The following is a 25,536-nucleotide window of genomic DNA, read 5'->3' on the forward strand; positions in this document are numbered from 1 at the left end:
TTAATTACCATATAATACAAGTTGAAAATTTGGCTCCAACAATCATCAGCTTTAAGGATAGTAGTCTGCTAGCATTCTGATTTCCATCATAGCCATTCTAATGAAATAATGAAAATAACAAAAATAACATTGATAGCACCACTGTGACACTTTGGCACTGAAAAATGAGACACCAATTTAGTAGCAGTTAACAATAGCAATCCCTAGAATTCACTGGTTTTTGATAAAGTTCAAATGAATTAAAAGAGCAGCACTTGTATGAGATATCGGCCTGTTCAATGGAGGCTGTTAAAAGAGTAGCTGCTTGTTTTAGCAGCATCCCAGATCCCAGAATGATGATGTGAAGTCAGTGAGGCTTAACAGCTGCACTCAGCCAATCTCTATTCCACACCTTTCTAGGGAGGGAATTGATCTGATACATGATAGCTCTATGGTTTTAGCCCGTTTTCCTAATGACCTCTTCTAGTTTCTGCTTTTGCAACTAACGCATGTAACTTCCAATTGTGCATTTTATGAGTTCAGGTGGAGCAAAGCTGTGCCTTTGCCACACTATTGTTTCGACTGTAAACATTGTTAAAATAGAAAAATGCACTTGTATTCAATCGATCGCAAGCTATAATGAAAAAATAATGTTTTTTCGTAGAATAAGTCTTTTATAGGCTTTAATAATACACGCCATGTTTCTACAGCAGCCTGCAGGGACAAAAGAGTATTCCTTTTTGCATGTTTTGCTCCACTTAAATGAAGAAGGGTGGAAGAGCTGACTTCACAACAGGCAAAATTAGTGTCAGCGCTTTAAAGAGCTGTACCTCTTGGAAGCACTGACAAGGTATGTAAATGTATGTATGCCAACTCCTCAGACTCTCATGACTTTATTATATAAAGAATGACTTTATTATATAAACCACCACATGGCCACATTAGTGGATAGCACTGTTGCCTCACAGCAAGAAGGTTGATAGCAAGAAGGTTCATTACGTAACAAGATGGATTGATTTGATTGGCCCGGGCGTCCGGTAACTCCAGTCAGTCCACTCAGTCCGGTGACTGTTCAAGTCAAGCCAGGATGGCTGGGTTAGTGGCCGTCAGGAGCACCGGGGGACGCCACTGACTGGGAATGAGCTACAAAGACATTCTGATAAGCCTGTCATTGCAAGGAACCATTCTTTACCAGCGCAGGTACGACAATAACAACACAACACCGCTCGATTTGCTTACCCAGGTGTCCAGGAATGATAATATTATTCATTAGTATTTCGTGCGCACGTCATACTTATTTCATGGGTCCAATTTATTTTATTTTACATACAAACGATACGTTCAGCAGCTACAATGAGAGTAGTTCTTCTTCTACGGTTGAAAGTAGCAATATAAAGCAGGACACAGCACCAAACTTCACCTAAAGAAGGAGCAGTGCCAACAATACGTATATTACAATTTTTACAAACCGTAAAACTGTCTTTGTGTGTTTTGTCGTTTAGCATTAGCGATAGTCGGCTACACGCTATGCTGGTGTTTCATTTGCATGTGTGTGTGTTTCTCATCTCGGTAACCACAACGTTATCTAAGTTCCAGGCGTCCTGCAGCAGTCTTTCACTGTCACAGTGTCTTCTGATTACAGTGAGCGCTCGTGGTGACGCCATTACTCAATGTTTTGTTAATTGCTAGCGGTGCATCCGCCTCTGAGAGCTGACGTGCCAATGACGTCACTTCCAGGTAACTGGCCAATCACAAGACAGTCCGTGTTCTGTGGGTGTGGTTTTGGTCTGAAACAGCACGGCTGACGAGAGCGTCAGTGATGAGACATTTACATCGGCTCGTTTACAGCGACCAGGAGGTTTTTGACTATAAAAACCACTTCATGTTTGTAACGAAACAGACATAACATCATTATCTCATAATTATAAATGAAATTTTTACATATAAAATAAATACACACAGAGAAATTAACATGAAAAAAAGTTCATTATAAGTGAAGTAGAATTCAACTTTCTTTATAAAGGTATGTGAATGGTTAGTTATAGAGCTGAGACTGTTACGTGCTGCTGCTGCTGGTGTGGGCTATGAAGTGATGCTGGCACTAATCCACACTCCGCTGCAGTGGCTGTGCTCTGCTTTATGCTGCTGTCCATTATCATACAGGGTTTCACTGCTGCTGAGAGAAATCATTGTCCAGGCCAAACTATTGTGGTTTACGCTGCTTTACAAGTGTCTGGCTGGTGTTAGCAAATGTGTAGCAGCACATATGCAGCTTATGATCCATCCTTAAGATTTATAGTCCATAATAAGCATAATATGCATCTTCCCTCTGGTCGTTTCCTTTGTTTCCAAAACATTTGATCAAATTGACAGATTGAACATTGAGAGTGATTGGCCATAACATTACATTACATGTCATTTAGCAGACACTTTTATCCAAAGCAACTTACAAGGGATTTGAGGATTACTGATGCTGCTGCTGCATATATCAGCGCGTGGCTCTCAGTGATATCATCGATAAGGTTAATTACAAGTGCCGAGTTCAAGTCCTGTCGTAGAGACTGGATGGTACATTTTCACTTAGCCTTGGCAAGAGTGTGCGTTGCTCCAGGAGTATGATCTCATCTCTTAGGTCAGCTGCTACTGTGGCTTGATAGGCAATCTCAAGAGTGTATGAATGATGACCTGTCGTCCTGGCTCCTCCTTGCTAGAGCATACCGTATATGTCCCCTGGTGTTTTATATTAGCACAGCACCATCACACTGGTGCCCTGAGTAAGTTTGAAGCTTGTTCAGAGACCTGTTGGACAGATAGATGTCCCTTGCATGTATAGATAGGAGAGCGGGAGAGATTGGTGAATAAAGTAATTCAATAATTGTATACTGCTCTACTGAGAAAGAGTGTTGAACCTAGCGGACCTCTGAGACTCTTAGCAGTGAACACAAATGTGTCAAACTCTGCTGCCTCAGATATTTGGTTGTGTTGTATTTTCTGGCATTTGGGATCAGTGGTGTTGCATTACTGCTTCCTTCTCCTCTCACCTTCTCCTCATTTACTCGCCTCCTTGTCTAAATGCTGCTATAATTTCACAATGAACGTGAGTATTTTGTTTCACATACATTGATTGATTTTGTGGTCACTGACACAGTATCAACACTGAAAGCCACAAATTGTTTTACTTAAAAATGTATTGTGTCCTTGTACGGTTCGACGCTACTGAGTCTTTTGTTTGCTTGACACGAGGTTCAACAACATTGTTGTTAGTATCCTAACTATAGGCAACCACGGTAACCAAACAACGTATTTTAGTAGAATTCACTCACCGGTAAGTAAATGAGGTACAATTAACCTATATAACAATCAGACGAGATGTCACCACATAAATACTAAATCTCATAAATCTCTTTAGACAGTAACATGTTCAAATCAGCTAGAACAGCACATATCGTGGAAACTTCAAATGTCAGGTTAATTTAATTTGTTGCATACACAGTACGTGAGCTCCGTTTCCTATGTGAAGACGTCTGCTGTCTCCAGTCCTCTGGCACGTGTCACTATCTCCTCAGTTAGAAATGAATGCAATCTTCATTACTCCCATTGGACCCTACTACCAGTCTGATATTAGCCAAAATCACTGGATCAGGTAGTGGAACAAGAAAGAAGTACAATCCCATACAACTAAACAATCTAAATCTGATGTAAATACCTCACAAAACATGAGCAACATGAGCAAGAGCATTTTGTTTTTGATGTTTTATGTATTTAATATATTGTTTCTAAATCTTTTTTTATGAAAGACTACATACAATTCTCTGCAGTGCATATTACAGATGTAGATTGTTCAATAACTGGTTACTGAAGTTACGCATTTGTTTTATATTATTTGTTATCATTTATCATTTAATATTATTTGTTATACAGTTGGGCCAAAAAAAACCCATAAATGATCATGCCCTGATTTCTAAAAATCTGCCATAGTGGTCGACCTATACACAATGACTTCATAACAGCTAAGTTGTTTAAAATATCCATACACAGAGACGTGGTTCAGTATCTAGCCAAACCTACTCTGCAGCAGCCAATGAAGGTTTTTAACAAAATCACAGTGAAAAGTCAAGTTCTCTTCAGACATGATTGACATGCACTTCCCTTATTGACAGAACGTTGTGCAGTCAGAACCTTTATGGTGAGCTGTTGTAAACTGGAGTAAATAAATCCGCTAATCCACTAAGTGGATTCTATTTCTGTGGACAGTTTTTGAAATCAGCCAAAAGAAATGGTTTCATTTATTTTTTCAAAACAATTGTTAACCTTGCACATGAGTGAGTTTTACAATACTTACATTCTAACTTTGCTAAATATGTTTCATACAGGTCTATGTTAGTAAACTGATGTTGTGGCTGCCTTTGTTATTCTTTTTGTTTGATTGACTAGAGCAGTGGTCCCCAACCCCCGGGTCGCAGACCGGTGCCGGTCCGTGGGTCAATTGGTACCGGGCCGCACATTATTTCCGTTTTATTTATTATCTGATTGTGAACGATGTTTTATTTTGGAAAATGACCGGATTCTCTCGACAAATCTGTCTATGTTGTGATAGAACGAAAAGACACGCACACGATGTGACTCTGATCGATCCACTATCACAATGTGTTTCACAGTATCACGTATCACAGAGTTTTTGACATGGTCACAGTTTTACATAATGCTTCACAAAAGCATCACTTTGGTCAGCGACAATATTTGACAAAGATATCAGATGATGTCTATAACATTTTACTTTTTTACTTTTAAAATGACTTTTATAATAAAAACAGAAAAATAGGTAAACTCAACCATTAAATGATGTCATCAAAAATACAACAGAATGTCTTTAAGCAAATAATACAACCTCAATTACACACTGGACATTATTAAAATAATAAATGAACTGCACCTGCACAATAGTGCTGCTAGCAACAGGCTATGCTAAATAGAAGTTCACTTCCACTGCAACTTTATTCCAACATCAACAATATCTACTCCACAGGTTTGTATAACATTTAAAATGCAAATACATTATTAACCATGCTTAAACCTGTTCTTACCTGTAAAAGGGGGCAATAGAAAGAAAAGACACACACATGATGTGACTCTGATCGATCCACTATCACAATGGACGAGCAGAAGCCACACCTCCCCCACACGGGCTGAACCAGACATCGATAATCGAAAACCGATCTGCATTTAACCATATTAGTTTCCAAAACTTACAGAAACAAAACAGTGCATTCTCCAAAACATTATAGAACACATTTTAACCCCAGTTTATCTATCTGATAATTATCTTAGCTGGCAGGCTAGAGCAATGGATCACTGATGATCATTTATTAGATCACTGATGATCTAATAAAAGATAATGACTCATCTTTTATTATGTCCTTATGAAGCAATGACTTCTAGCTTTCTTTACCTTGGTAATAATTCACTGTTTTAACTTAATTGTTTTAGCTTACATTTCCAATTAAATATTTATTATACCCAATTTCTTAAAACCCTTACATCTATGACTCACTCTGTCACATGACAACATGCTTGTTACATGTCAACATGTTTGTCACATGTCAACATGCTTGTCACATGACACAGTCGAAGAAGAAGATCAACTGCTGCAGCTCACATCATTTTGTTTTGTTGTATTTATCCGCCACACCTTAAAGGCCGGTCCGTGACATTAAACCGGTCTGTGGCACAAAAAATGTTGGGGACCGCTGGACTACAGGACTCTCTCTTGAAAATGGCCCTGTGATGCCATTCTTAAAATCATGCTTCTCATAGTTTAATAAATATGGAGATTGTTGCTGTGGCTTCTTTAGTCAAACAATAACACACCTGGAACCATAAAGAACAGCTGACACTAATGGCGCATTTCCACTGGCTCTACTCGCCTCACCTCGCCTCACCTTTTTGCGAGAGTTTTGCGAGAGTTTTATCTGGTCTTCACAACATGGAGGAGTCAGAGTCTCTCTAGTTAAGTGCTAGTTAAGAATGACAACAAGAAAAACTAAAGAGAAATAGATAATGTACTGTGCACTGTGTAAATCCATGAGAAAACAAAACATATACAACTGTGGCTTGGAAAATGGCACAATCGGGTATTTCTGGCACAATTGTGACTGAAGTGATTATTAGAGTAGGATTTATTGCAAGGCTGTTGTCACACATTTGTGTTTTTGCTCAGGGCTTGTGTCATCAGAGTTTTTTCAAATGTTGTTGCATCTTTCCAGACTCAAACACAGTGTCCACAAAACATAGGCGTGTGTTCATATATACGTATATGTATATATATATGATATATAGATATATATATATATATATATCTATATACATATATGATATATACAAAAAGTATAGGCCCAAGCACTGAGCCTTGTGGAACTCCACAATTAACTTTTGTTTGTAGTGAGGCTTTATCATTAACATGAACAAACTGGAATCTATCACACTGTAACAAATTGCTGTAATTTCTACAGTAAAATTTTACAGTAACTTCTTGTTCTGTCATTTTACAAAGTATAACTGTATACCACAATGCATCATGGGCCCAAAATAATTACAGTAGCTGACAGCATTTTCCCACAGTAACATATTGTAAAATGACAGGCAAGTTGTGTACTGACTGTAGATATATTACAGTTAAATACTGTTGATATCGGATAGAATTCTGGTGGATCATTATTCTGTAAAGTTTGCCATCATGAGTAACAGATAAAATGTTACTTTGACTCGCCAACATGCTGCATTACAATGGAGTTTATGGAGTAAGAGTTACCAGCCAGTAGTGACAGGTTGCATGGATGTATGGCATTCATGTGATTTTGTGATTTCAGATGTTTCATTGGACTCAACCCCACCAGTGGCACCAAGACAGCAAAGCTGGTCACCCAGATAAGTGGGAAGGTGCATAAGAAGAAGAACAGCTCAGTCAATCCTCATGTCTCCTCTCTCCTCAAGCGATTAATGGACCTTGAATGGCTTTGAGCGTAAGTCATATGCAAAAGATGAGGATTCTTGTCTTCCCCACTATATGAGTGGACATTGTTCTTAAAGGGAAATTTTGCAGATTTTCAACCATATCTCTATCTATCCGAGTTAGGGATATAGTGTGAATAACAGATTCAGCCGGCGCAGCTGAAGAACAACAGAGCGCCCCAGAGATATGGAGAACATCGGCAACAACAGCAGGCGTTTTTCACACTATATCCCTTACTCAGACAGATAGAGTTAAAGCGATAGTCTGGCTGATCGTCTGTGCTGGAGCGGCTCTCTGCTTCTCCAAACTGAGGGATTGCTGAGCAGCAGCTAATGTAGCTAACACACTGACTATAGAAAAGTACTCCATACGACCCCACTTCAAAAAACCCAAACTATCCCTTTAAGGTTGAAGATCGGAAACATTTCCGTTTAATCTTTTGATATGATATACACCGTTCACTGTTATTTCTGTTTGGGTAACTTTTGCCAGAAACTACAGTGCCCAGCTGTTTTAGGATTAGTATATTTTCGTGACCTGTTTTTTTAAAGGAATTGTTCGACATTTTGTGAAATACTCCTATTTGCTTTATGGTGGAGAGTTAGATGAGAAGATGGATACCATGTCCATTAAAGGCACATAACACTCAGTAAAAAAGGTTCAAAAGTGAGATTTAAAGGTGCTAGTAGGCAGATTTTGTTACTTTTGGACAAAGCCAGACTAGCTGTTTCCCCGTTTCCAGTCTGTGCTTACAAACCAGCTTCTGTCTGAAGCCTTATATTTAATATTATATCATTTTATTCATTATTATTATTTATTTATGGGGATTGAAATTGAGTTCTGAAGGCATGTTGTAAAACTGCTGAGTTTTAATAAAACTTTTTAATAAAAGTTTTGTTTTGTTGCAGTTCTGACTATGGTTTTATTTAACAGGGGAAGAAAATCTAATGCACTGTTGATGAATTTTGGAGCCTGGTCTCATTCAATGTGCATATTTTGCAAAGGTGCTAATGTATAAAACAAAAATTAACTGTAAAAACATTCAACAACAACATATTGTATTGTGAAGTATTAACAGCTATTTACTGGCAACTTTAGTTGCTAGGTAACCTCAAAATTACCACCAAATTGCTGTAATTTATATACAACAAAAACCTAAGAAACAAAAACCTCGTAATTTACTGTAATCCTTTTTACAGTAATTAACAGGTTTTTACAGTGCAGATCAAAGACATCCAATCCATCAATGAATCATTCACCTGAGGTTTAAGCCTTTCATTCTGACCAAAACATCGAAAAATAAGTTTAAAGGATGCACAGCAGCCATTAAGACTTTCAGAAGTTAGTGTGTGAGTGTGTGAGTGTGTGAGACAGGTCAGTGCGGTTTGGATCCTCTTCCAGGGTGTCTGGCAGAGTTTGGATGACTTCAGATCGATATGAATCTCAGGTTTCAGTAGACCTGAGTGGCCACTAGGGAGCGCATGCAGGACCAAGGAAAGGCTGGAGAATGGAGTGGCAGATGCTCTTACCTTTATGATTGCCTCCAGCTCATCTGGGGTCACACAGTGGTGTTTCTGCAGGAAGGCAGCCTTCTCTGCTGTGATGGCAATCTTCTGGTTGTTTTCAAAGGGCTGCTCCAGTGCCTGGAACACCAGACCCCCTGCCACCAGGTAGGCCACCACTACCACAAACACTGCCAGCACCGTCTTCAGCTTCATCATGGTGAACGGGGCAGAGCCGTCAGCCGCCGCCTCCATGCTGGCCACCACGCTGGGGGGGCGGGGGGAAGCGGAGAGCCGCGGCAGGGAGCAGCCCATTGGGTTCTGCATGGTGGCAACACTGGCATGAACCAGGCTGGACTGAAGCATGCCCGGTTGCACCTTCTTTGGGGGGACCAAGTTGGTCTGGACTGGCACTGAAACAAAGAAAATGCACTCTGTGTGATACAGATGAAAGTCTCCATGATTGATCCTCAGTGTGGTTTTGAAGGCTAACATTAAACTTCAAAGTGCAACACACGAAGAAGACAATAACTTCCGGTTCACACAAATCGGAAATTACACACGAATTAAATATCAAAATCAAAATCTTTCCGTGGCTGTTATTTCATTTCCTATTTTTGATCTGAGCAATAAATCAAAAGTACAAAAAATGAGCCATTTTTGGCATCAGATTCATAAACGAATAGTTAGCTAATAAATCTTAATTGAATATGAAAAGAACAAATGATACACAGATTCTATTGCTATAGTAGTTACAAATAATCATTCAATCTGTTATCTGTTCATGTTGAAGCCAATCACTGTATAAATTGTTTTTCATTTTATTTTTCTACATAGAATATTTTATAACACAAATGCAAACCACACTTCAAAAACCTGTACTATCCCTTTATTCTTCTGTCTGTTTTATCTAAGAATTTCAAGAGCTTATCGTGATCTTGTTCACTTGACTTAATTGCTCAGTAACAGGTGGAGCATAAAGGTTAGGGAGCATTTGAAAGCTCTGGAAAAATTAGAATAAACCTTGAATCTAAAAAGTTTAAAAAAAATAGAAATGACAGTACCTCACTGAAGGTATTTACATGGTTAAAATATTTAAGGCAATACTTGGCTTAAATTCACACCTTCTCCTGTGATGTTGCAGCCAATGATCAATGATCAATGATCAGACGCAACACACACTGGTTACAATGTGTGTTGTGTAGTAGTGTGACAGACGTAAAGTATATCCATATATCGAGATCTCGATAGATCTAGATATCTAGATATAATCAGCTGGGGAGTTGTGATCACTGAGATCACATGTGAAATGCTCTCACATACAAGTGAAATGTCAGTGTATTATATGAGAGCATTTCAGTGTGAGAAGATAGCTCGGCTGCTTGTGTGCAGACATCACTGTGGAACACTACGATCAGCAGCCGCTCACCTGTGTGTGGCGTATTTTAGTTTTACAGAAATCCTCCCACACATCACACTGAAATGCTCTCATATAATATACTGACATTTCACTTGTATGTGTGAGAGCATTTCATTAGTGTGTGTGTGTGTGTGTGAGAGGTTATTCTGAATAATGTCCCTGACGGCCCCTCAAAGCGCTGCACCTGCATATGCACAAGATGCAACGGCTGGTTGAACATGTGGCGCAGGACGTGACACACATGCTGAATGTGAGGAGAGCACATCTCTCTCTACTGCATCACCCTGGATCACTCGTGTTTACGTCTTCTTCCAGAGCCTCTGTGCAGCCACAGTTCAAGGAATTTAGAATTGGTTCTAAATGAGACTATTCCTAACCAGAATAGCTGCATAAATGTGTGTGTGTGTGTGTTTACACTGATCCACAGTAAACGTCCGTCCATGCATCAGGGCCACACAACCGTTCACATTCACAGTCAGTTTAGAGTGACCAATTTACCTAATCCCCATATTGCATGTTTTTGGACTGGGCTCGAACCCCAGTCTTCTTGCTGCAAAGGCAAGAGTGCTAACCACTACACCAGAGAAACTTCTCTTCAAAAACAACTAACCATGTCCAGAATGAAGTGTGGGAACAGCTGGAATCCCACACTGCAGCATTTACAACAACAATGCATGAGTTGAACTGATGGTCTAACCTGGTGGAGGGTTCATGCTCCCTGGTTTTCTTGGATTCTCAGAGGGAAATTTCATCTTGATTCGTTGACTGTTGCTGCTGCGGAAAATAAACGTTTTAATCTGTTCTGTAGCTCGGATCCGTACACTTTAACCGAGAGAGGATGTGGTAGAGCAGGGAGTAAAAACACATCGCTCCCTCAGCTGCTGCTGCTGCTGTAGATGCTGGATGCAGTTCGGTGTTAAGAAGCGCACACCCACTGATCGCCGCATCACCGTCTGCAGTGTGTAGTAAACACCATCCGTGGGCGCGCAGCGGGACACGGTGCCCATTAAAGAAATCTAACCTTTACATTGTGCAGGTTTGTCCTCTCTAGCGTATTCACGTTAGGTTGTAATAGCAGGGCAACACTGAGAGTGATCACAACAGGATCCGCTGCAAGACTGCGTCTGCTGCTGCTGCTGCTTCTGATGCTGATGCTGCTGATGCTGCTGCTGCTGCTGATGATGATGCTGCTGCTGCTGCTTCCGGATGCTGCTGCTGCTACCGATGCTGCTGATGCTGATGATGCTGCTGCTGATGATGCTGATGCTGCTGCTGCTTCTGATGCTGATGCTGCTACTGATGCTGATGCTGATGCTGATGCTGCTGCTGCTGCTGCTTCTGATGCTGCTGCGCTTTGGTTGGGTCTTCACGCCACGATGCGCCGCACCAGCGTGCTCAGGCGGCTGCGTGTACGAGACACGACTTCAGTTTATTGGAACATGACAGGACTTCTTTCTCTAGCGGAAGGAAATAAAATGAAATTAAAGAGGAATAGGAATAAAGGGATAACATAGAAAAGAAAAGAAAAGAAAAGAAAATAGGGAAAGGTGAAGACAGAAGATCAAAGGAAAGGCAAACTAATGGCTAATATTCCTATGACGAAAAATTCATTGCGCAGTCTAATAGGCACACTCTAATACAGTTGATCTTATTACAATAATACTAATAACAACAACAACAACAATAATAATAATGATAATAACAATAACAACAATAACAATAATAATAACAATAATAATAATGATAAGAGTTTCAATTCAATGTTATTTGTATAGCGCCAAATCATAACATACATAATCTCATAAATAACATCATGGAGAGCAGAGAAACCCAACAATTCACTCAAAGAGCAAACACTAGGCATCAGTGGAGATTGTATAAAGGTATACGTTTATACAGAGTCAGTGATGACATGTTTATAGAACTACAAAGTCATTTATATAAGCAGCTGCAGAGATTGTCCCATTCTGCTCTTACAGACTCTGGGAACCACAAGTAAACCTAAGTGGTCTGTTAGGGTGATAGGGTAAGACTAGGTCTTTCAGGTATGAAGGGGCGTGACCATTAAGTGCTTTGTATGTGAGGAGGAGGATTTTAAATTGAATTCTAAACTGTACGGGGAGCCAGTGTAGAGAAGCTAGCACTGGAGTTATATGGTCTCTCTTTCTAGTTCCTGTCAGAACTCGTGCTGCAGCATTTTGAATTAACTGAAGGATTCTAACAGACTTGTTAGAACATCCTGATAATAAGGAGTTACAGTAATCTAATCTAGATTAACAAAAGCATGAACTAGTTTTTCAGCATCCTGTAAAGACAGAATGTTTCTAATTTTCATAATGTTCCTCAGGTGGAAGAAGGCTGTTCTGGAAATTAGTTTTATGTGTGAATCAAATGACATTTCCTGGTCAAAAGTAATTCCAAGGTTCCTCACAGTGGAACTGGAAGCCAGGGTGATGTGATCTATGTGATCAATGTCGATGTCATCAAGTGACTATGTGATCAGAAAGTTTTTCTCTGAGGTAATGATAATAATAACTTTATAACAATGCAAACATTTTTTAAAAGGTGGTTTCACAAACCAGGGTAATAAAAGCCAAACAAGAAACATGCCAATATTATGTTCTCACCACACCTGACCTCCACAGTGGTGTGCACAGACATTTTGAGGGGTAGGTGCTTAGTGAAAAATAAGGGCACTTATACTTTGTGCGGCATCGGCTTATTATAGCTGTGACCTCCATGCAAGAGTTTTTATGCATGTTAACCACCTCAAAAATGACTGAATAGGAATAATAATTATAATAATAATAATAAAAATAATAATGAAACACGACAAAAAGTCACCTGATGAAAGCTGATTTTCATTTTCATAAGCCCCTACCACTAAATTTAATTAAATTTACACCAGGTCTGATGCGGTCGCAGAAATCTGTGAGTTTCGGTGTATGGGAAAGGCCTCAATAAAATAATAAGAAAAGTTCCTTCAGTTTCAATAGGTTTCTAGTCAGTGATGACATGTTTAAAGAACTACATTATCATTTATACAAGCAGCAGAAGAGACTGTTGATAAAAATGACTGATATCAACTTTAATTATAGCATTATAATAGTGCCAATAATACTACTGCTAATGATAATATGCAAGATGAGGACACAGAGAGAGAGGACAGGAAGGAAAGACACAAACTAGGTAGAGAAAGAACAAGGTTAATGACATATAATGAAGTTGCTTGGTTTGGTGAACCTCATGTTTGAGGTCTGTGAAAAGGCAAAAAAAAAAAAAGGTTCCTCATTCAAGAAAGTTGCACTCTTTAGTGTTTGGTTTAGAGACTGTGCAACTTGTATGATCTCACAACATTTCTTTGAAAAATGCTTCTTCAGCTCAGTTATGAGACAATCACCTGATAACAGAGTGATCTGGGGAATCCCTCATCATCACAGTCTCTCTGTCCTACAGTGCTCAAGCAATCTTGAGATTATTCTAGGATGTCTTTTATACAGTGTTTGTACACTGGTTTTGCACTACTCAGCAAGCTCCTCAACCTTTTTCCATTTAATTCTCATTTCTGTATTCGTGGAAAGTGTCTGGAAGGGTACCTACCAGATCCACAGCCCTTGCTCGATCACAAGCAGTGGTGGACTGGGACAATAATTCAGGCCATTCCAGGCCACCCTTCTCATGCAGACCACCATACCTCTGTGTATTCTAACCCTATTTAATAGTTAAAAGAAATGTGTGTAATTATTATGGTCACCACAGACACACACACACACACACACACACACTTCTCTTCTACATATACATATTTATTGATTGATTTTATATTATTAATGATTGCACACACAACCCAGAAAGACAGGTGTCTGTGAACACAGCCTATAAAGTTTATAGTTGTACCATATAGAGCTTATAGTCAAACTATCATTTATGGTGCAGAATTTCAATAAAGAAAACTGCCAAGCTGCAGCCTAATAGATTAAGAGTAAACAAAAAAGCTAGCTGTATTTAATTATGATTTATTATGTCAGCATGTACTGTATAAACTATCATGTAGTGGCTTTAATATTATGCAACAAAATCATATTTTTCATTCATCTCTGGGTATTCTGGATTGATTGTCGGGCCGTGGCCTGTGTGTGTGTGTGTGTGTGTGTGTGTGTGGAGGGGGCTGGGGCGGCGCCTGTGACTTCCACTATTGTTGCTTATGAGGTGATGGAATTAACCCTCCAGTCAGTCTACTCAGTCCACTGACTGTTCAAGTAAGGCCACTGATCACAAGTGCTGGACTGGAGCATGTCAGAAAGACATGTGGCATCACCAAGCACTTAACCAAAGATAACCAAAAGCCCTAAGAACTGCAAACCTATCTGAGAATGAAAACCCCTCGCCTCCACTGATCATTCACTTTGTCTTTCAAGTGCAAGATCCTGCAACCGTGTCAGAACTGCTGGAGGTCTGCCTCTCAGATTACGACATGCTGTGTATGTGTCTGTAAGTGCCTGTAGCCCCCTGGGCTGCTGCAGTGGATACAGCTCTTTCTGAACTGCAAGCCAATTCAGATGCACATAAGAGCCAGACACAAAGTTATACAGTTGCTGCAGAAGTGCAAAAAAGTCAACAACTTCAGGCACTGCTTTTGTAGCATCAACAAGAACTGAATTTAAGCAACGCATGTTACAGTGCACGTAAACCGCAAATCTTTGAATTCTTAGATACATGCAGATACACCAGGATGTGTATATTGCATTGCCAACTGCATCCAACCTTTTCTCGATAAAATGCTCATGCTTTGCTATTTCATCTAATATGGCGAAAAGTTTCCCTTACTGTTAGTCACCAGACTCTCGATGACCTCTCTGTGCTATTGTAGAGGGCTGGAAAATGTGCCTTAAGTAAAACAGACACCCCCTCATTTTTTTGAGTGTCAGTCAGTCATCATCTAACCGCTTTTTTTTGTCCTACTATTGTATTGTATTGTATTTTTATTTTATCTTATTTTTATTTTTATTCTTATTTTTTTTCTTTTATTCGATTCTCACCTTAACTGAGCTGTTGTGAATGTGTGTTTCCCCCCTGGGGGAGGAATAAAGTCATTCAATTCAATTCAATTCAATTTATCCTCCACCAGAGGGTCGCGGGGGGTGCTGTGCCAATCTCAGCTACATCAGGCGATAGGCGGGGTACACCCTGAACAGTTCGCCAGTCCATCGCAGGGCCACACACAGCTAGAGACAAACAACCATTCACACTCACACTCACTCCTAAGGTCAATTTAGAGTGTCCAATTCACCTAATCCCCACATTGCATGTTTTTGGACTGTGGGAGGAAGCCGGAGAACCCGGAGAGAACCCACGCACACACGGGGAGAACATGCAAACTCCATGCAGAAAGGCCCTTGTTCCAACCGGGGCTCAACCCGGGTCTTCTCGCTGCAAGGCGAGAGTGCTAACCACTACACCACCATCATAATGCAGGTGGAAGAAGGCTGTTCTGGAAATGAGTTTTATGTGTGACTCAAATGACATTTCCTGGTTAAAAGTAACTCCAAGGTTCCTCACAGTGGAACTGGAAGCCATGGTGATGTCATTTAAAGCTCCCAGTCCCCAACCACTGACTGTGCAGATGAAGTGGAATGGATGCTAAGCAGGGTGAACCCCAGGAAAGCTTCTGGACTGGACGGTATTCCAGGGAAGGTGCTCAAGGCCTGTGCCGCACAACTCTCACAGGTCTTCACCACAATCTTCAACCTCTCCCTGACACAATCTATCATCCCAGATTGCCACCATCATCCCAATCCCTAAGAAATCAACTGCCGCCACCCACAAGGACTACCGCCCAGTCGCACTCACACCCATCATCACCAAGTGCCTGGAACGGCTGGTCCTAACCAACATCAAGACCCGCCTCCCTCCCTCCCTCGACCCTCACCAGTTCGCCTACAGAGCAAACAGGTTGACAGAAGATGCAATAGCCATCACACTCCACAACGCGCTGAGCCACCTGGAACACCGGGAGAGCTACGTCAGGATGCTCTTCATCGACTTCAGCTCAGCCTTTAACAAAATCATCCCTGACATACTGGTCAGCAAACTGTCTGACCTGGGACTCCCTCCACCCACCTGCTCCTGGATCAAGGAGTTTCTCACAAACCGACCCCAGACGGTCAAACTGGTTCACCACCTTTCCTCCACCCGGACACTGAGCACAGGCTCCCCACAAGGGTGGGTGCTGAGTCCACTGTTCTACACCCTCTACACCACTGACTGCAGACCCACCCACTCCAGTAACACCATCATCAAGTTCGCAGACGACACGATGGTGGTGGGACTGATCATGGGGGGAGACGAGTCTGCCTACAGGGACAAGGTCCAGAAACTGTTTACTCAGTGGTGCTCAGTAAACAACCTGTCTCTGAACACCACGAAGACAAAAGAAATCATCCTGGACTTCAGGAAACACAGGTCAGATCCACCTCCCCTCTACATTCACGAGGACTGCGTAGAGAGGACCCACACCTTCACCTTCCTGGGCACCGTGATCTCTGCAAACCTTTCCTGTTCTGCCAACATCTCAGCTGTCATCAAGAAGGCACAACAGTGTCTGCACTTCCTGAGAGTGCTCAGGAAAAGTAACATCTGCCAGAAGCTGCTGGTGGCCTTCTACCGCTCTACCATCGAGAGCATCTTAACCTACTGCATCACGATGTGGTTCTCCCACTACACAGAGGCGGAAAGGAAGAGGCTACAGCAAGTGGTCAAGACAGCACAGAGGATCATTGGATGCCCCCTCCCTTCCATCAGAGACGTATCACAGAAGACAGTTCCCACCCCGCACATCACCTCTTCGACCTGTTACCCTCTGGCAGACGCTACAGGTCCATCAAAACTAGAACAAACAGACTCAGAAACAGCTTTTACCCACAAGCCATCACTGCACTGAACACAAACAAACACTGACTCACACACACACACCACCCAAGGACAATGTGCATATATTGTAACAAAACACTGTGCATATTATCTATTTATTTTATGGTTTATCTTTATTTTATGGCTTATCTTTTATTTTATGGTTTATCTATTTTTATTACCTGTACTTTTTACTTGTACTTTGACACTCGGTTGCTGCTATAATTTCGTTGCACATTGTGCAATGACAATAAAAGTATTCTGAATCTGATTATGCAGGACCTTTTATGGGACACATGTTTCTGATCCTGATGGAAGTGCATTCAAAGTGGATGGATGCTTATCCTGTAACAACCTCCACCTCAGCCATCACAATTGAATGCCTTACAATTGAGCTTCAGTAATCAGGGGATACCAGACTATATAGACTGATATATAGACTGCAGACACTCAGGTTCGACTGCCTCTGTATTTTTGTCACTTTCCACTGGGTGTCACTTTCCCAATTGTGTCCGATCATGGTTCATGTTTCGTGAGTGCAGAATTCAAAGCCTTTATTAGAAAAAATGGTATTGAGCACCTCACATCTGCTCCATGTCATGCTTCATCCAATGGATATGCTGAGCGTTCAGTCCAGACGTTCAAGTCAATGATGAAAAAGGCAGGGGGGGGCAGCATTGCTACTGAAGTGTGCGAGGGTGCTGTTTAATTATGGCATTACACCACAGTCCACCACAGGGCTCTCACCTGCAGAAATGTTGCAAGGAAGGAAGTTAAGGTCTACTTTGGATCTGATTCATCCTGATCGCAGAGTAAAGGTCAGAGGTGTGGCCACCAGGGTAGCTGGGGGTGGCACCGGCTAGCCCTGGAATTTGATTGGCCACCCTGCCTGCCCCCCCACCAGAGCTGCCAATCAGTTTGTCCGGATAGACATTCAAAAAATATATGGGATGCACTACTCTTTGCACTTCAACTCTCATGCAGACTTGCACGATTTCATCTAAAGAGGAGAAAACAAGGGTAATTTAACAGTCGCTCACAATGTGTAGTGTTAAATGATTTACAAATGTTTAAATTAAGTTATATAAGTCGTTAGCACAGTGCGCTAGCTTAGCATAATGAATTGAAGTCTATGGGAAACATTAGCCTGCGCCAGCAAAGGTGGAAAAAAACAAACGTCACAGCAACCTCAAGCTAGACTAATGGACTAAAAAGACACTGTGTGCACATACTGTGTATGTGTGTGTGTGCGTCTGTCGCCTTTCAAACAAAAGTTACAAGCTGCTTCATAAAATACAAGTGTGGAGGATAGCAATTTAGCGTTAGCTTGTTTTTAGTCTTCAAAAAGATTTATTTCATACACGTGCAAACAAGACAACTTGTTACTTGCTGTAACATATCATTAGAGGATGATATCATTGCATGATACCTATCCTGTGTGTTTCAGTTTAAGGAAAGGCATTTTCTGACTTATTAATATAACAATATTATTTCTAAACAAACAATATGCAGGATTTCTTCAGGGTCAGATAGTGATAGGGAGAGAGAAAACAGCAGGATGAAAAGGACTCAAAATATTGAGACCTTTTTCACAATAAAGAAAAAATAATTATTATTTCAATTTCTTTTTTATTACATACGTCTATATTAATACTCTTTATTGTTGTTGAGAGGAGGTCTGGTTGTTGTTTTTATGAGCTAAGTTGAATCTATCTATTGTCATAACCCGGCTCCTAGGCCATGACATATATGGGAAGAGACGCAATGGATGGCAGAAAAGTAAACATATTTATTATAACTAAATAGAAAACTAAACAATAATTTGCAAATATGAAGTGTGTCAGTCAGTGATATCAGCCATGTAAGTGTGGGTGTGTGAAGAATGAGGTGTATGGTGTTACGGAGTGAAAACAGAACCAGAATCAAACAAACAAAAGGCCTGCAGCTGGTGGAAGCGTCAAAAACCAGAGAGAGCCCGAACAGCACTGGGGAAGGGCCTTTTATCCTCTGTGGCAGCAAGACACAGGTGCTCCAAATTCAGCTGGCTGCCACACCCACACTCTCCCAGGTACCCATTGATCTACGGGGAAAATACACATGACTCATACCAGTATTAACACACTTGAGGCTTGACTAGGCAGGGGCCGTCACACCCCCCCCTCAAGTCAGCCTCTCCAAGGAGGTCGCCGACACACCGCTGACCCACCCACAATAACACAAATCATACTTACTTAAAACAAAAACAAAAAATAATAATAATAAATACACCCTCCTCCTGGATACTCGGACTGAAGCTTGGCCCACCCATCCTCGGCCATGAGCCGAGCTTCAGCCAAGCGCACGAATGCGCTGAAGATGCGAGTGCCAGGCAGGGATGGGCACAAATACATCAAAATGTATTTCCAAATAAAATACAAAATACCCACCTTAAAAATGTATCAAAATAAGCTACAAAATACAGCAGCCAAAAATGTATCAAAATAAACTACTGTATTTTTGTATTTTGAAAATACTACAAAATACTTCTTTCTAAAAGCCTTTTTCGTCTATCCCTTCACTTGTGCACACTATCTGGAAAAACATCTGAAAGCAAGCGACTCCTTCCATAATCAGTCAACAGATTAGATATGCTGACCCCTCATGTTAGACATCCCAATATAAACTTCTGCCCTTACTCTATTGTTACCACACTTGGTGAGTTTCTTCACAATGCACAACAAAAAGTGCAACTAAAAAAAAAAACAAAAAAAATAGGTTGTCACACACAGAAAGGAAAATGGTAAACTCAAGTGTTGTGATCTAATCATGTGCAAAGCAGTGTGTATAACCTAGTGGTGTCTAACTACTAGGTTCTAACAACTAACTTCTCAAAGAGATTTGCATTCAGACAAATCTCTTTGAGAATGGGGCCTGTTAATCAGTCCAGCAATGGAAAATGAAACATGGATGGAATGATCATATTGAACCTTACAAAAAGGTTTTTGATGAGGGGATACTGGTCCAAAGATGGCAAGTCCTTCCTTTGGTCCTCCAAAATGTGAAGTGAATCTAGCTCAGCCTTGCTGTGAGTAGACTTCTGGAAAACCTCTGCATCCTCTGTGAAGATGGAGTATGGCACGCGCATCGCAAATGAGTTGGTAAAATAATGCCAGTCTCATTTTCCTCTATTGCGATAAATGAGAGATCTTCTCCATCTTTTTGACTCTCCTCATCCACACACACTGCTGAAATATTCAATTCTTTAAATGCTTTGAGGAAACTGGACCCACTGTCTGTTACCGTAGCAACAACACGTTCATGGGACAGCCCATATTCGGCACAGATTTCATCCAGTGTCCCTAACCCTAACCACATATTGACAGTGACGTACAAAACTCCTATCTAGGCTATAAGCTACATGAAACAAGCAGAAACCGTGTAACAACAATAACTTTAAAAACGTGATTCTTTGAATGTTCACTGGCGAAATCAAAGAGAGTGAAACTAACACAGCGAGTTCAAAAACATACAAAAGTGAAATAGCCTAGCCTTACAAAGAACACCTAAAATTACACTGACCAGGAACATGCCATAAAAAGATTCATGGTTGAGAATAAATGTGTTACTAAAATAAACTAGGTACATTTGGTTGCTCACCTTGCTTTGAAACAACTTCTGACAGGTAAGGACAAAGTATCAAGTACATGACTCAATCTGCAGCACTGTACGTTTTGTGTTGTGAGTGCAATCATGTGCATGCCCATAGCAGAAAGTATTTTACAGTATTTTGAAAATACAAAAATAGACAACACTAAAGTATTTTGATACAAAATACGAAGGCATTTTCATCATCTCAATAAAATACAAATTACAAAATAGTATTTTGTATTTGAAATACGTATTTTAAATACATGTATTAGAAATACTGCCCATCCCTGGTGCCAGGTAACACTGTATATGACCAAATCGTCCAGATAAACTGCACAACCCTGTAACCCTGCCACAACGCGATTCATCAAACGCTGAAAGGTCGCAGGGGCGTTCTTTAAACCAAAAGGCATCACCTTATAGGAATAAAGGCCAGACGGAGTGATGAATGCAGAAATTCCTTGCGCACGCTTAGACAGTGGCACTTGCCAATATCCTTTAAGCAAATCAAACTTGCTCACAAAACTTGCGGACCCCACCTGATCAATACAGTCATCCATGTGTGGTAATGGAAACGAGTCAGATTTTGTGACAATATTCACTTTCCGTAAATCGGTGCAAAACCGAGGTGTTCCATCCTGTTTTGGCACTAGAATGCACGGAGAAGCCCAACTGGACGATGGTGGAACAGCAAAATCATTTTGGAGCATGCATGTGACCTCCGCCTCCAAATAATCACGTTTACCTGGGGCCATACGGTAAAACTGTTGTTTAATCGGTTGAGCATCCCCCACATCGATATCATGTTCGATCCAGTCAGTCTGCAAAGGAATGTCACCAAACAAGCAAGAAAATGTATGCACCAACTCAGACAGCTCATCACGCTTGGACTCTGGCAGGTGAGCCAACAACTTGTCTAAGTTACCAAGTGATTCTGAATTTCTTAGCCTCCCATACAACAAGCTTTCATCAGGCTCTGGTACCCCATCTCCATCATGCCCCAGACCCTCTGAAACTACAGCAAGAGCTGGATGCACGCCCTCCCTCCGGTGGCAACCCGAATCTGCATCAACTTCACGCTTGTAATATGGTTTCAAGAGATTCACATGGCAGAGACGCTTAGTCTTCCTCCGTCCTGGTGTTGCAACAATATAGTTCAAATCAGAGACTTTCTCAGTGACTGTGTACGGACCTGCAAACTTGGCCTGGAAAGGTGAACCAACTATAGGCATAAGTGCAAGGACCTGGTCCCCTGGATTGAACTCATGGCGCTCTGTACGACGGTCATACAATTCTTTCATTCTCCTCTGGGACAGGCCCAGCTTTTCTCTCGCCATGCAACCGGCCACAAACAAACGATGTCTAAACCCATTCACATATTCCACCAGGTTAGTGGGTGGATTCATATCCACACAATCTCCCTTCAGCACAGCCAGGGGACCACGCACAGCATGTCCAAAGACCAACTCATTTGGGCTGAAGCCTGTACTCTCCTGTACTGCCTCCCTAGCGGCCAACAGAAGCCATGGCAACCCCTCCTCCCAGTCTCTATCTAACTCTGTGCAATACGCACGCAGAAGAGACTTAAGAGTCTGATGGAAGCGCTCCAAAGCACCCTGGGTCTGCGCACGATAAGCCGATGATTGATTCTGCGTAATACGCAGAAGTGTCAACACTTGCCGAAACATTTTAGATGAAAAATTTGAACCTTGGTCACTTTGCACCACCTGAGGAATACCAAATATCGAAATGAACTGAGCCAATGCCTTAACCACAGCCTTTGTGGTAATTGACCTCAAGGGATACGCTGCAGGATATCTGGTGCTCTGACCCATCACTGTGAGCAGATATTTACAGCCAGATTTGGAAGATGGTAACGGACCCACACAGTCCACAATGAGGTGTGTAAACGGTTCACTCACAACCGAATTAGGCTGCAGTGGTGCAGGCTTGACCTTCTGATTAGGCTTTCCTGTGAGCTGACACACATGACAGGTTTTAATATATGTGGAAACATCCCGCTTGACATGCGGCCAAAAGAAGTGTTTAAGGATGTTGAGGTACGTTTTGCGCACACCAAAATGTCCACACTCATCATGTGCCACTGTCAAGACAAGAGGGCGGAATTTAACTGGCACCACCATCTGGAAAACATCAGCATCCACACCGTTTTCACTCACAGGAACCCACTTTCTAAACAGCAAGCCATTATACAAGAAGTATCCGTTTGCAGCACTACTTATCTTATCATTACTTTGCTCCTGCACCACCTCGCTATGTGACAGTGACGCAGGGAGCTCTGACAGCGATGGAACCTCCAACAAGATATCACTGTCGCCGTCAGATGGCGCGTCAGGGTCTGACTTCCTCATAGCGCGCATAATTACGCATAATGGAAGGACTTGTGGAGTACAACCAGAGCCTTCAGACACAAAATTAGACGGACAAGATGGAACCACAGGTGAGGGAGGAGTGTCAGTCCACACTCTGCCACCAGCTAAACCATTTCCCAAGATAAAATGTACACCTTCCATAGGCAACGCTGGCCGCACACCAACAGCCACCTCACCATTAACCAGCTCACAGTTCAAAATCATCTTATGCAAAGGAACAGGAAGAATTTTCAGCCCCATCCCACGACTAAGAACACAGCCACCAGTATCTGTCTCTCCAGACAAAGGCAAAACAGAATCGACAATGTAGGAATCGTAAGCCCCCGTATCCCTCAGGATTTTTATCGGGACCTTAACATCACCTCCTACAAGTAACACAAACCCGTCCCGAATGAAAGGAGCATAAGCCGCCAAAACACTAGGTTCACAAGCATGAGAGACCGGCACCTCCGAAACACAGCAGCTTTTAACCGGGGCAGCGAATGCCGCAGGCTTCGTTCTCATTCCCCTGGTTTTAGCCTTAAGCACAGGACAATCTGCCTTCCAGTGCCCTTTCTCGTGACAGTAATTACAAAGGTTACCACTGTCAGCGTTGCCACCTGCTTTAAAATCAGATTCCAAAACAACTTTCTTTGAACGTTGCATCTCAGCTGACATAGTGTCGAAATAATTTCCTGGCCCACCAAAAACATCACGCCCCACAGAGCGCTCTCTGAAACTGTTCTTGTGAAGCAACGTATACTCATCTGCTGATACTGCAGCAGCAGCAGCAGTAGTGACTTTCTGCTCTGTGATATATTTCGCAATGCGCTCTGGAAGAGAATTCTTAAGCTGCTCCAGAATCATCAAATCACACAGATTCTCAAACGTAGTGACATCAAGCCCAGATAACCACCGTTTAAAGTGAGTTGACTCAAGCTCAGTGAGTTGACTCAAAGATGAATAAGCCTCTTGCGCTTTCCCTGAGAGGACACACTGCAACAAAAGGGCACAGTCTGCATCAGGCCAGTTTCTAGCTGTAGCCACACGTTCAAACAATGAGAAAAAGGTGTCTGGATCCCTGTCATTAAACTGAGGTAACAAGCGCAAGTTATTCACATCAAAGCGATGAGCGGAAGAGCTGGCCACCTGTCTGCCCTGATCCTCACCAGACAACATGCCATCTCTGACCAAAGCCAAACGCTGCCTCTCCAGGTCTAATTGTGCTCTCTCTGATTCCTGGCAGATTCTCTCTACTTCAAGTTGCTTTTTTATCTCTAATTCATGTTTCATTTTTTCATGTTCCATTTATACTCTTTTAAAATTTTACTTAAGTGTCTTGATGACATAAAGGCTTGGATGACTCTGAACTTTTTAAATTTCAATGACAAAAGACATGTGATAGTGACAGTGTTTGGTGGCATGACTGGGACCCCATGTAGATCTGGGCTCCTTGGCCCAGCTTTTAAAGCCCACTATCACAAACCTGGGGGTTAAAATGGACTCTGATCTGAAGCTACCAGATCAGGTCCGTTGTTAAATCAAGCTTTTTTTCAATTGCGGCTGCTGGCCAAAATAAAGCCAATTCTTTAAGGCAACACTTTTAAATGGTAAATCACGCCTTTGTCACCACTCGGCTGGATTACTGTAATTCACTTTATGTGGGGGTTAATGCGTCCTCCATTGCTGGTCATTTGCCCCATTTTAGCCTCACTCCACTGACTGCCCATACACTTCAGGATCCATTTTAAAATGAATTTAATTGTTTTTAAATCCCTGAATGGCCTAGCCCCACCCTACCTTTTAGGCTATTGATCAGCCTAAAACCAAGCGTGCCTTCGCTGCCGCAGCTCCAAATCTTTGGAATGATCTGCTTCTGCACATAAGACAGGCCTCGTCCTCGTCTGTTTTTAAATCCCTCCTTAAAACCCAACTTTTTTCTTTGGCCCTTGACACTTCATGAGACGCTGATTTTTATTTGAATTAATGTTATTGTTTATTATTGTATGGCTGCTATTTCTTATCGTGTTTTTTATGGTTTTAATTTATTTTTCTCATTTTGAACCTTTTATAAAATATTGAAACATATTGATCAGTGTTTCTCAAACCTGGAAGTGATGATCTTCCCAAATGTCTTGTTAACAAATCCAAAATGATTAAGTTTGAATGACTTCTTCATTATCTGGAGCAAAAACTAACCAAATATTCACACTTAAGAAGCTGAAAAATCTTTTTCAATGTTTTAATTATTGAAAAATCAAACCAATTAATTATAAAAGCAGTTGTGATTAATTTAGGCTGAAAGCCTACAATAATAAATGGAATCATGTTGAGTGGCAAAGACCAACAAAAGACACGACTGAATATAAATATAAGCTCGGCCATAACTGAAACTGTTACTTTGCATAAAATGTGTATTATTAAATACAGACGTTGTGATCTATATCTACACATTTGATCAAATGAACCATGTTTTCTGTTTGGACCTTTTGGATTTGACCTCTTTCTACACTTTCTATCCTCAATTTTGTTGTACCTACAAGTACAATAACAATAAAGTAAAATACTAAATTCTATCTATTCTTTCAAGATACATAAGGACAATGGCGTATCATAGCTACACTCGTTCATGAGAATCAAATTCTACAGTTTAATGGTGCAGAAGTTCATGAGATATTTTCATTTAGAAAATAAAGAAAATGATATCTTCAACACACA

At 41.3% G+C, this 25,536-nt stretch overlaps 1 protein-coding gene across 1 annotated transcript in view; it reads right to left on the bottom strand.

Annotated features, from left to right (window-relative positions):
- kcnk10a (potassium channel, subfamily K, member 10a) overlaps positions 1 to 11,020 on the bottom strand; it is a 40,959-nt gene extending 29,939 nt beyond the window's left edge. The window contains exons 1-2 of the mRNA XM_044049008.1: positions 10,608 to 11,020; positions 8,518 to 8,903 (exon numbers count right to left, since the gene is read on the bottom strand). Of these exons, the coding sequence (XP_043904943.1) occupies positions 8,518 to 8,903; positions 10,608 to 10,662 (441 nt within the window). The 5' untranslated portion in view covers positions 10,663 to 11,020. The remainder of the gene's footprint in view (positions 1 to 8,517; positions 8,904 to 10,607) is intronic.
- Between the last annotated feature and the right edge of the window lie 14,516 nt (positions 11,021 to 25,536).

Source organism: Solea senegalensis, linkage group LG17, assembly GCF_019176455.1.
Source record: "Solea senegalensis isolate Sse05_10M linkage group LG17, IFAPA_SoseM_1, whole genome shotgun sequence".
Taxonomy (NCBI): Eukaryota; Metazoa; Chordata; class Actinopteri; order Pleuronectiformes; family Soleidae; genus Solea; species Solea senegalensis.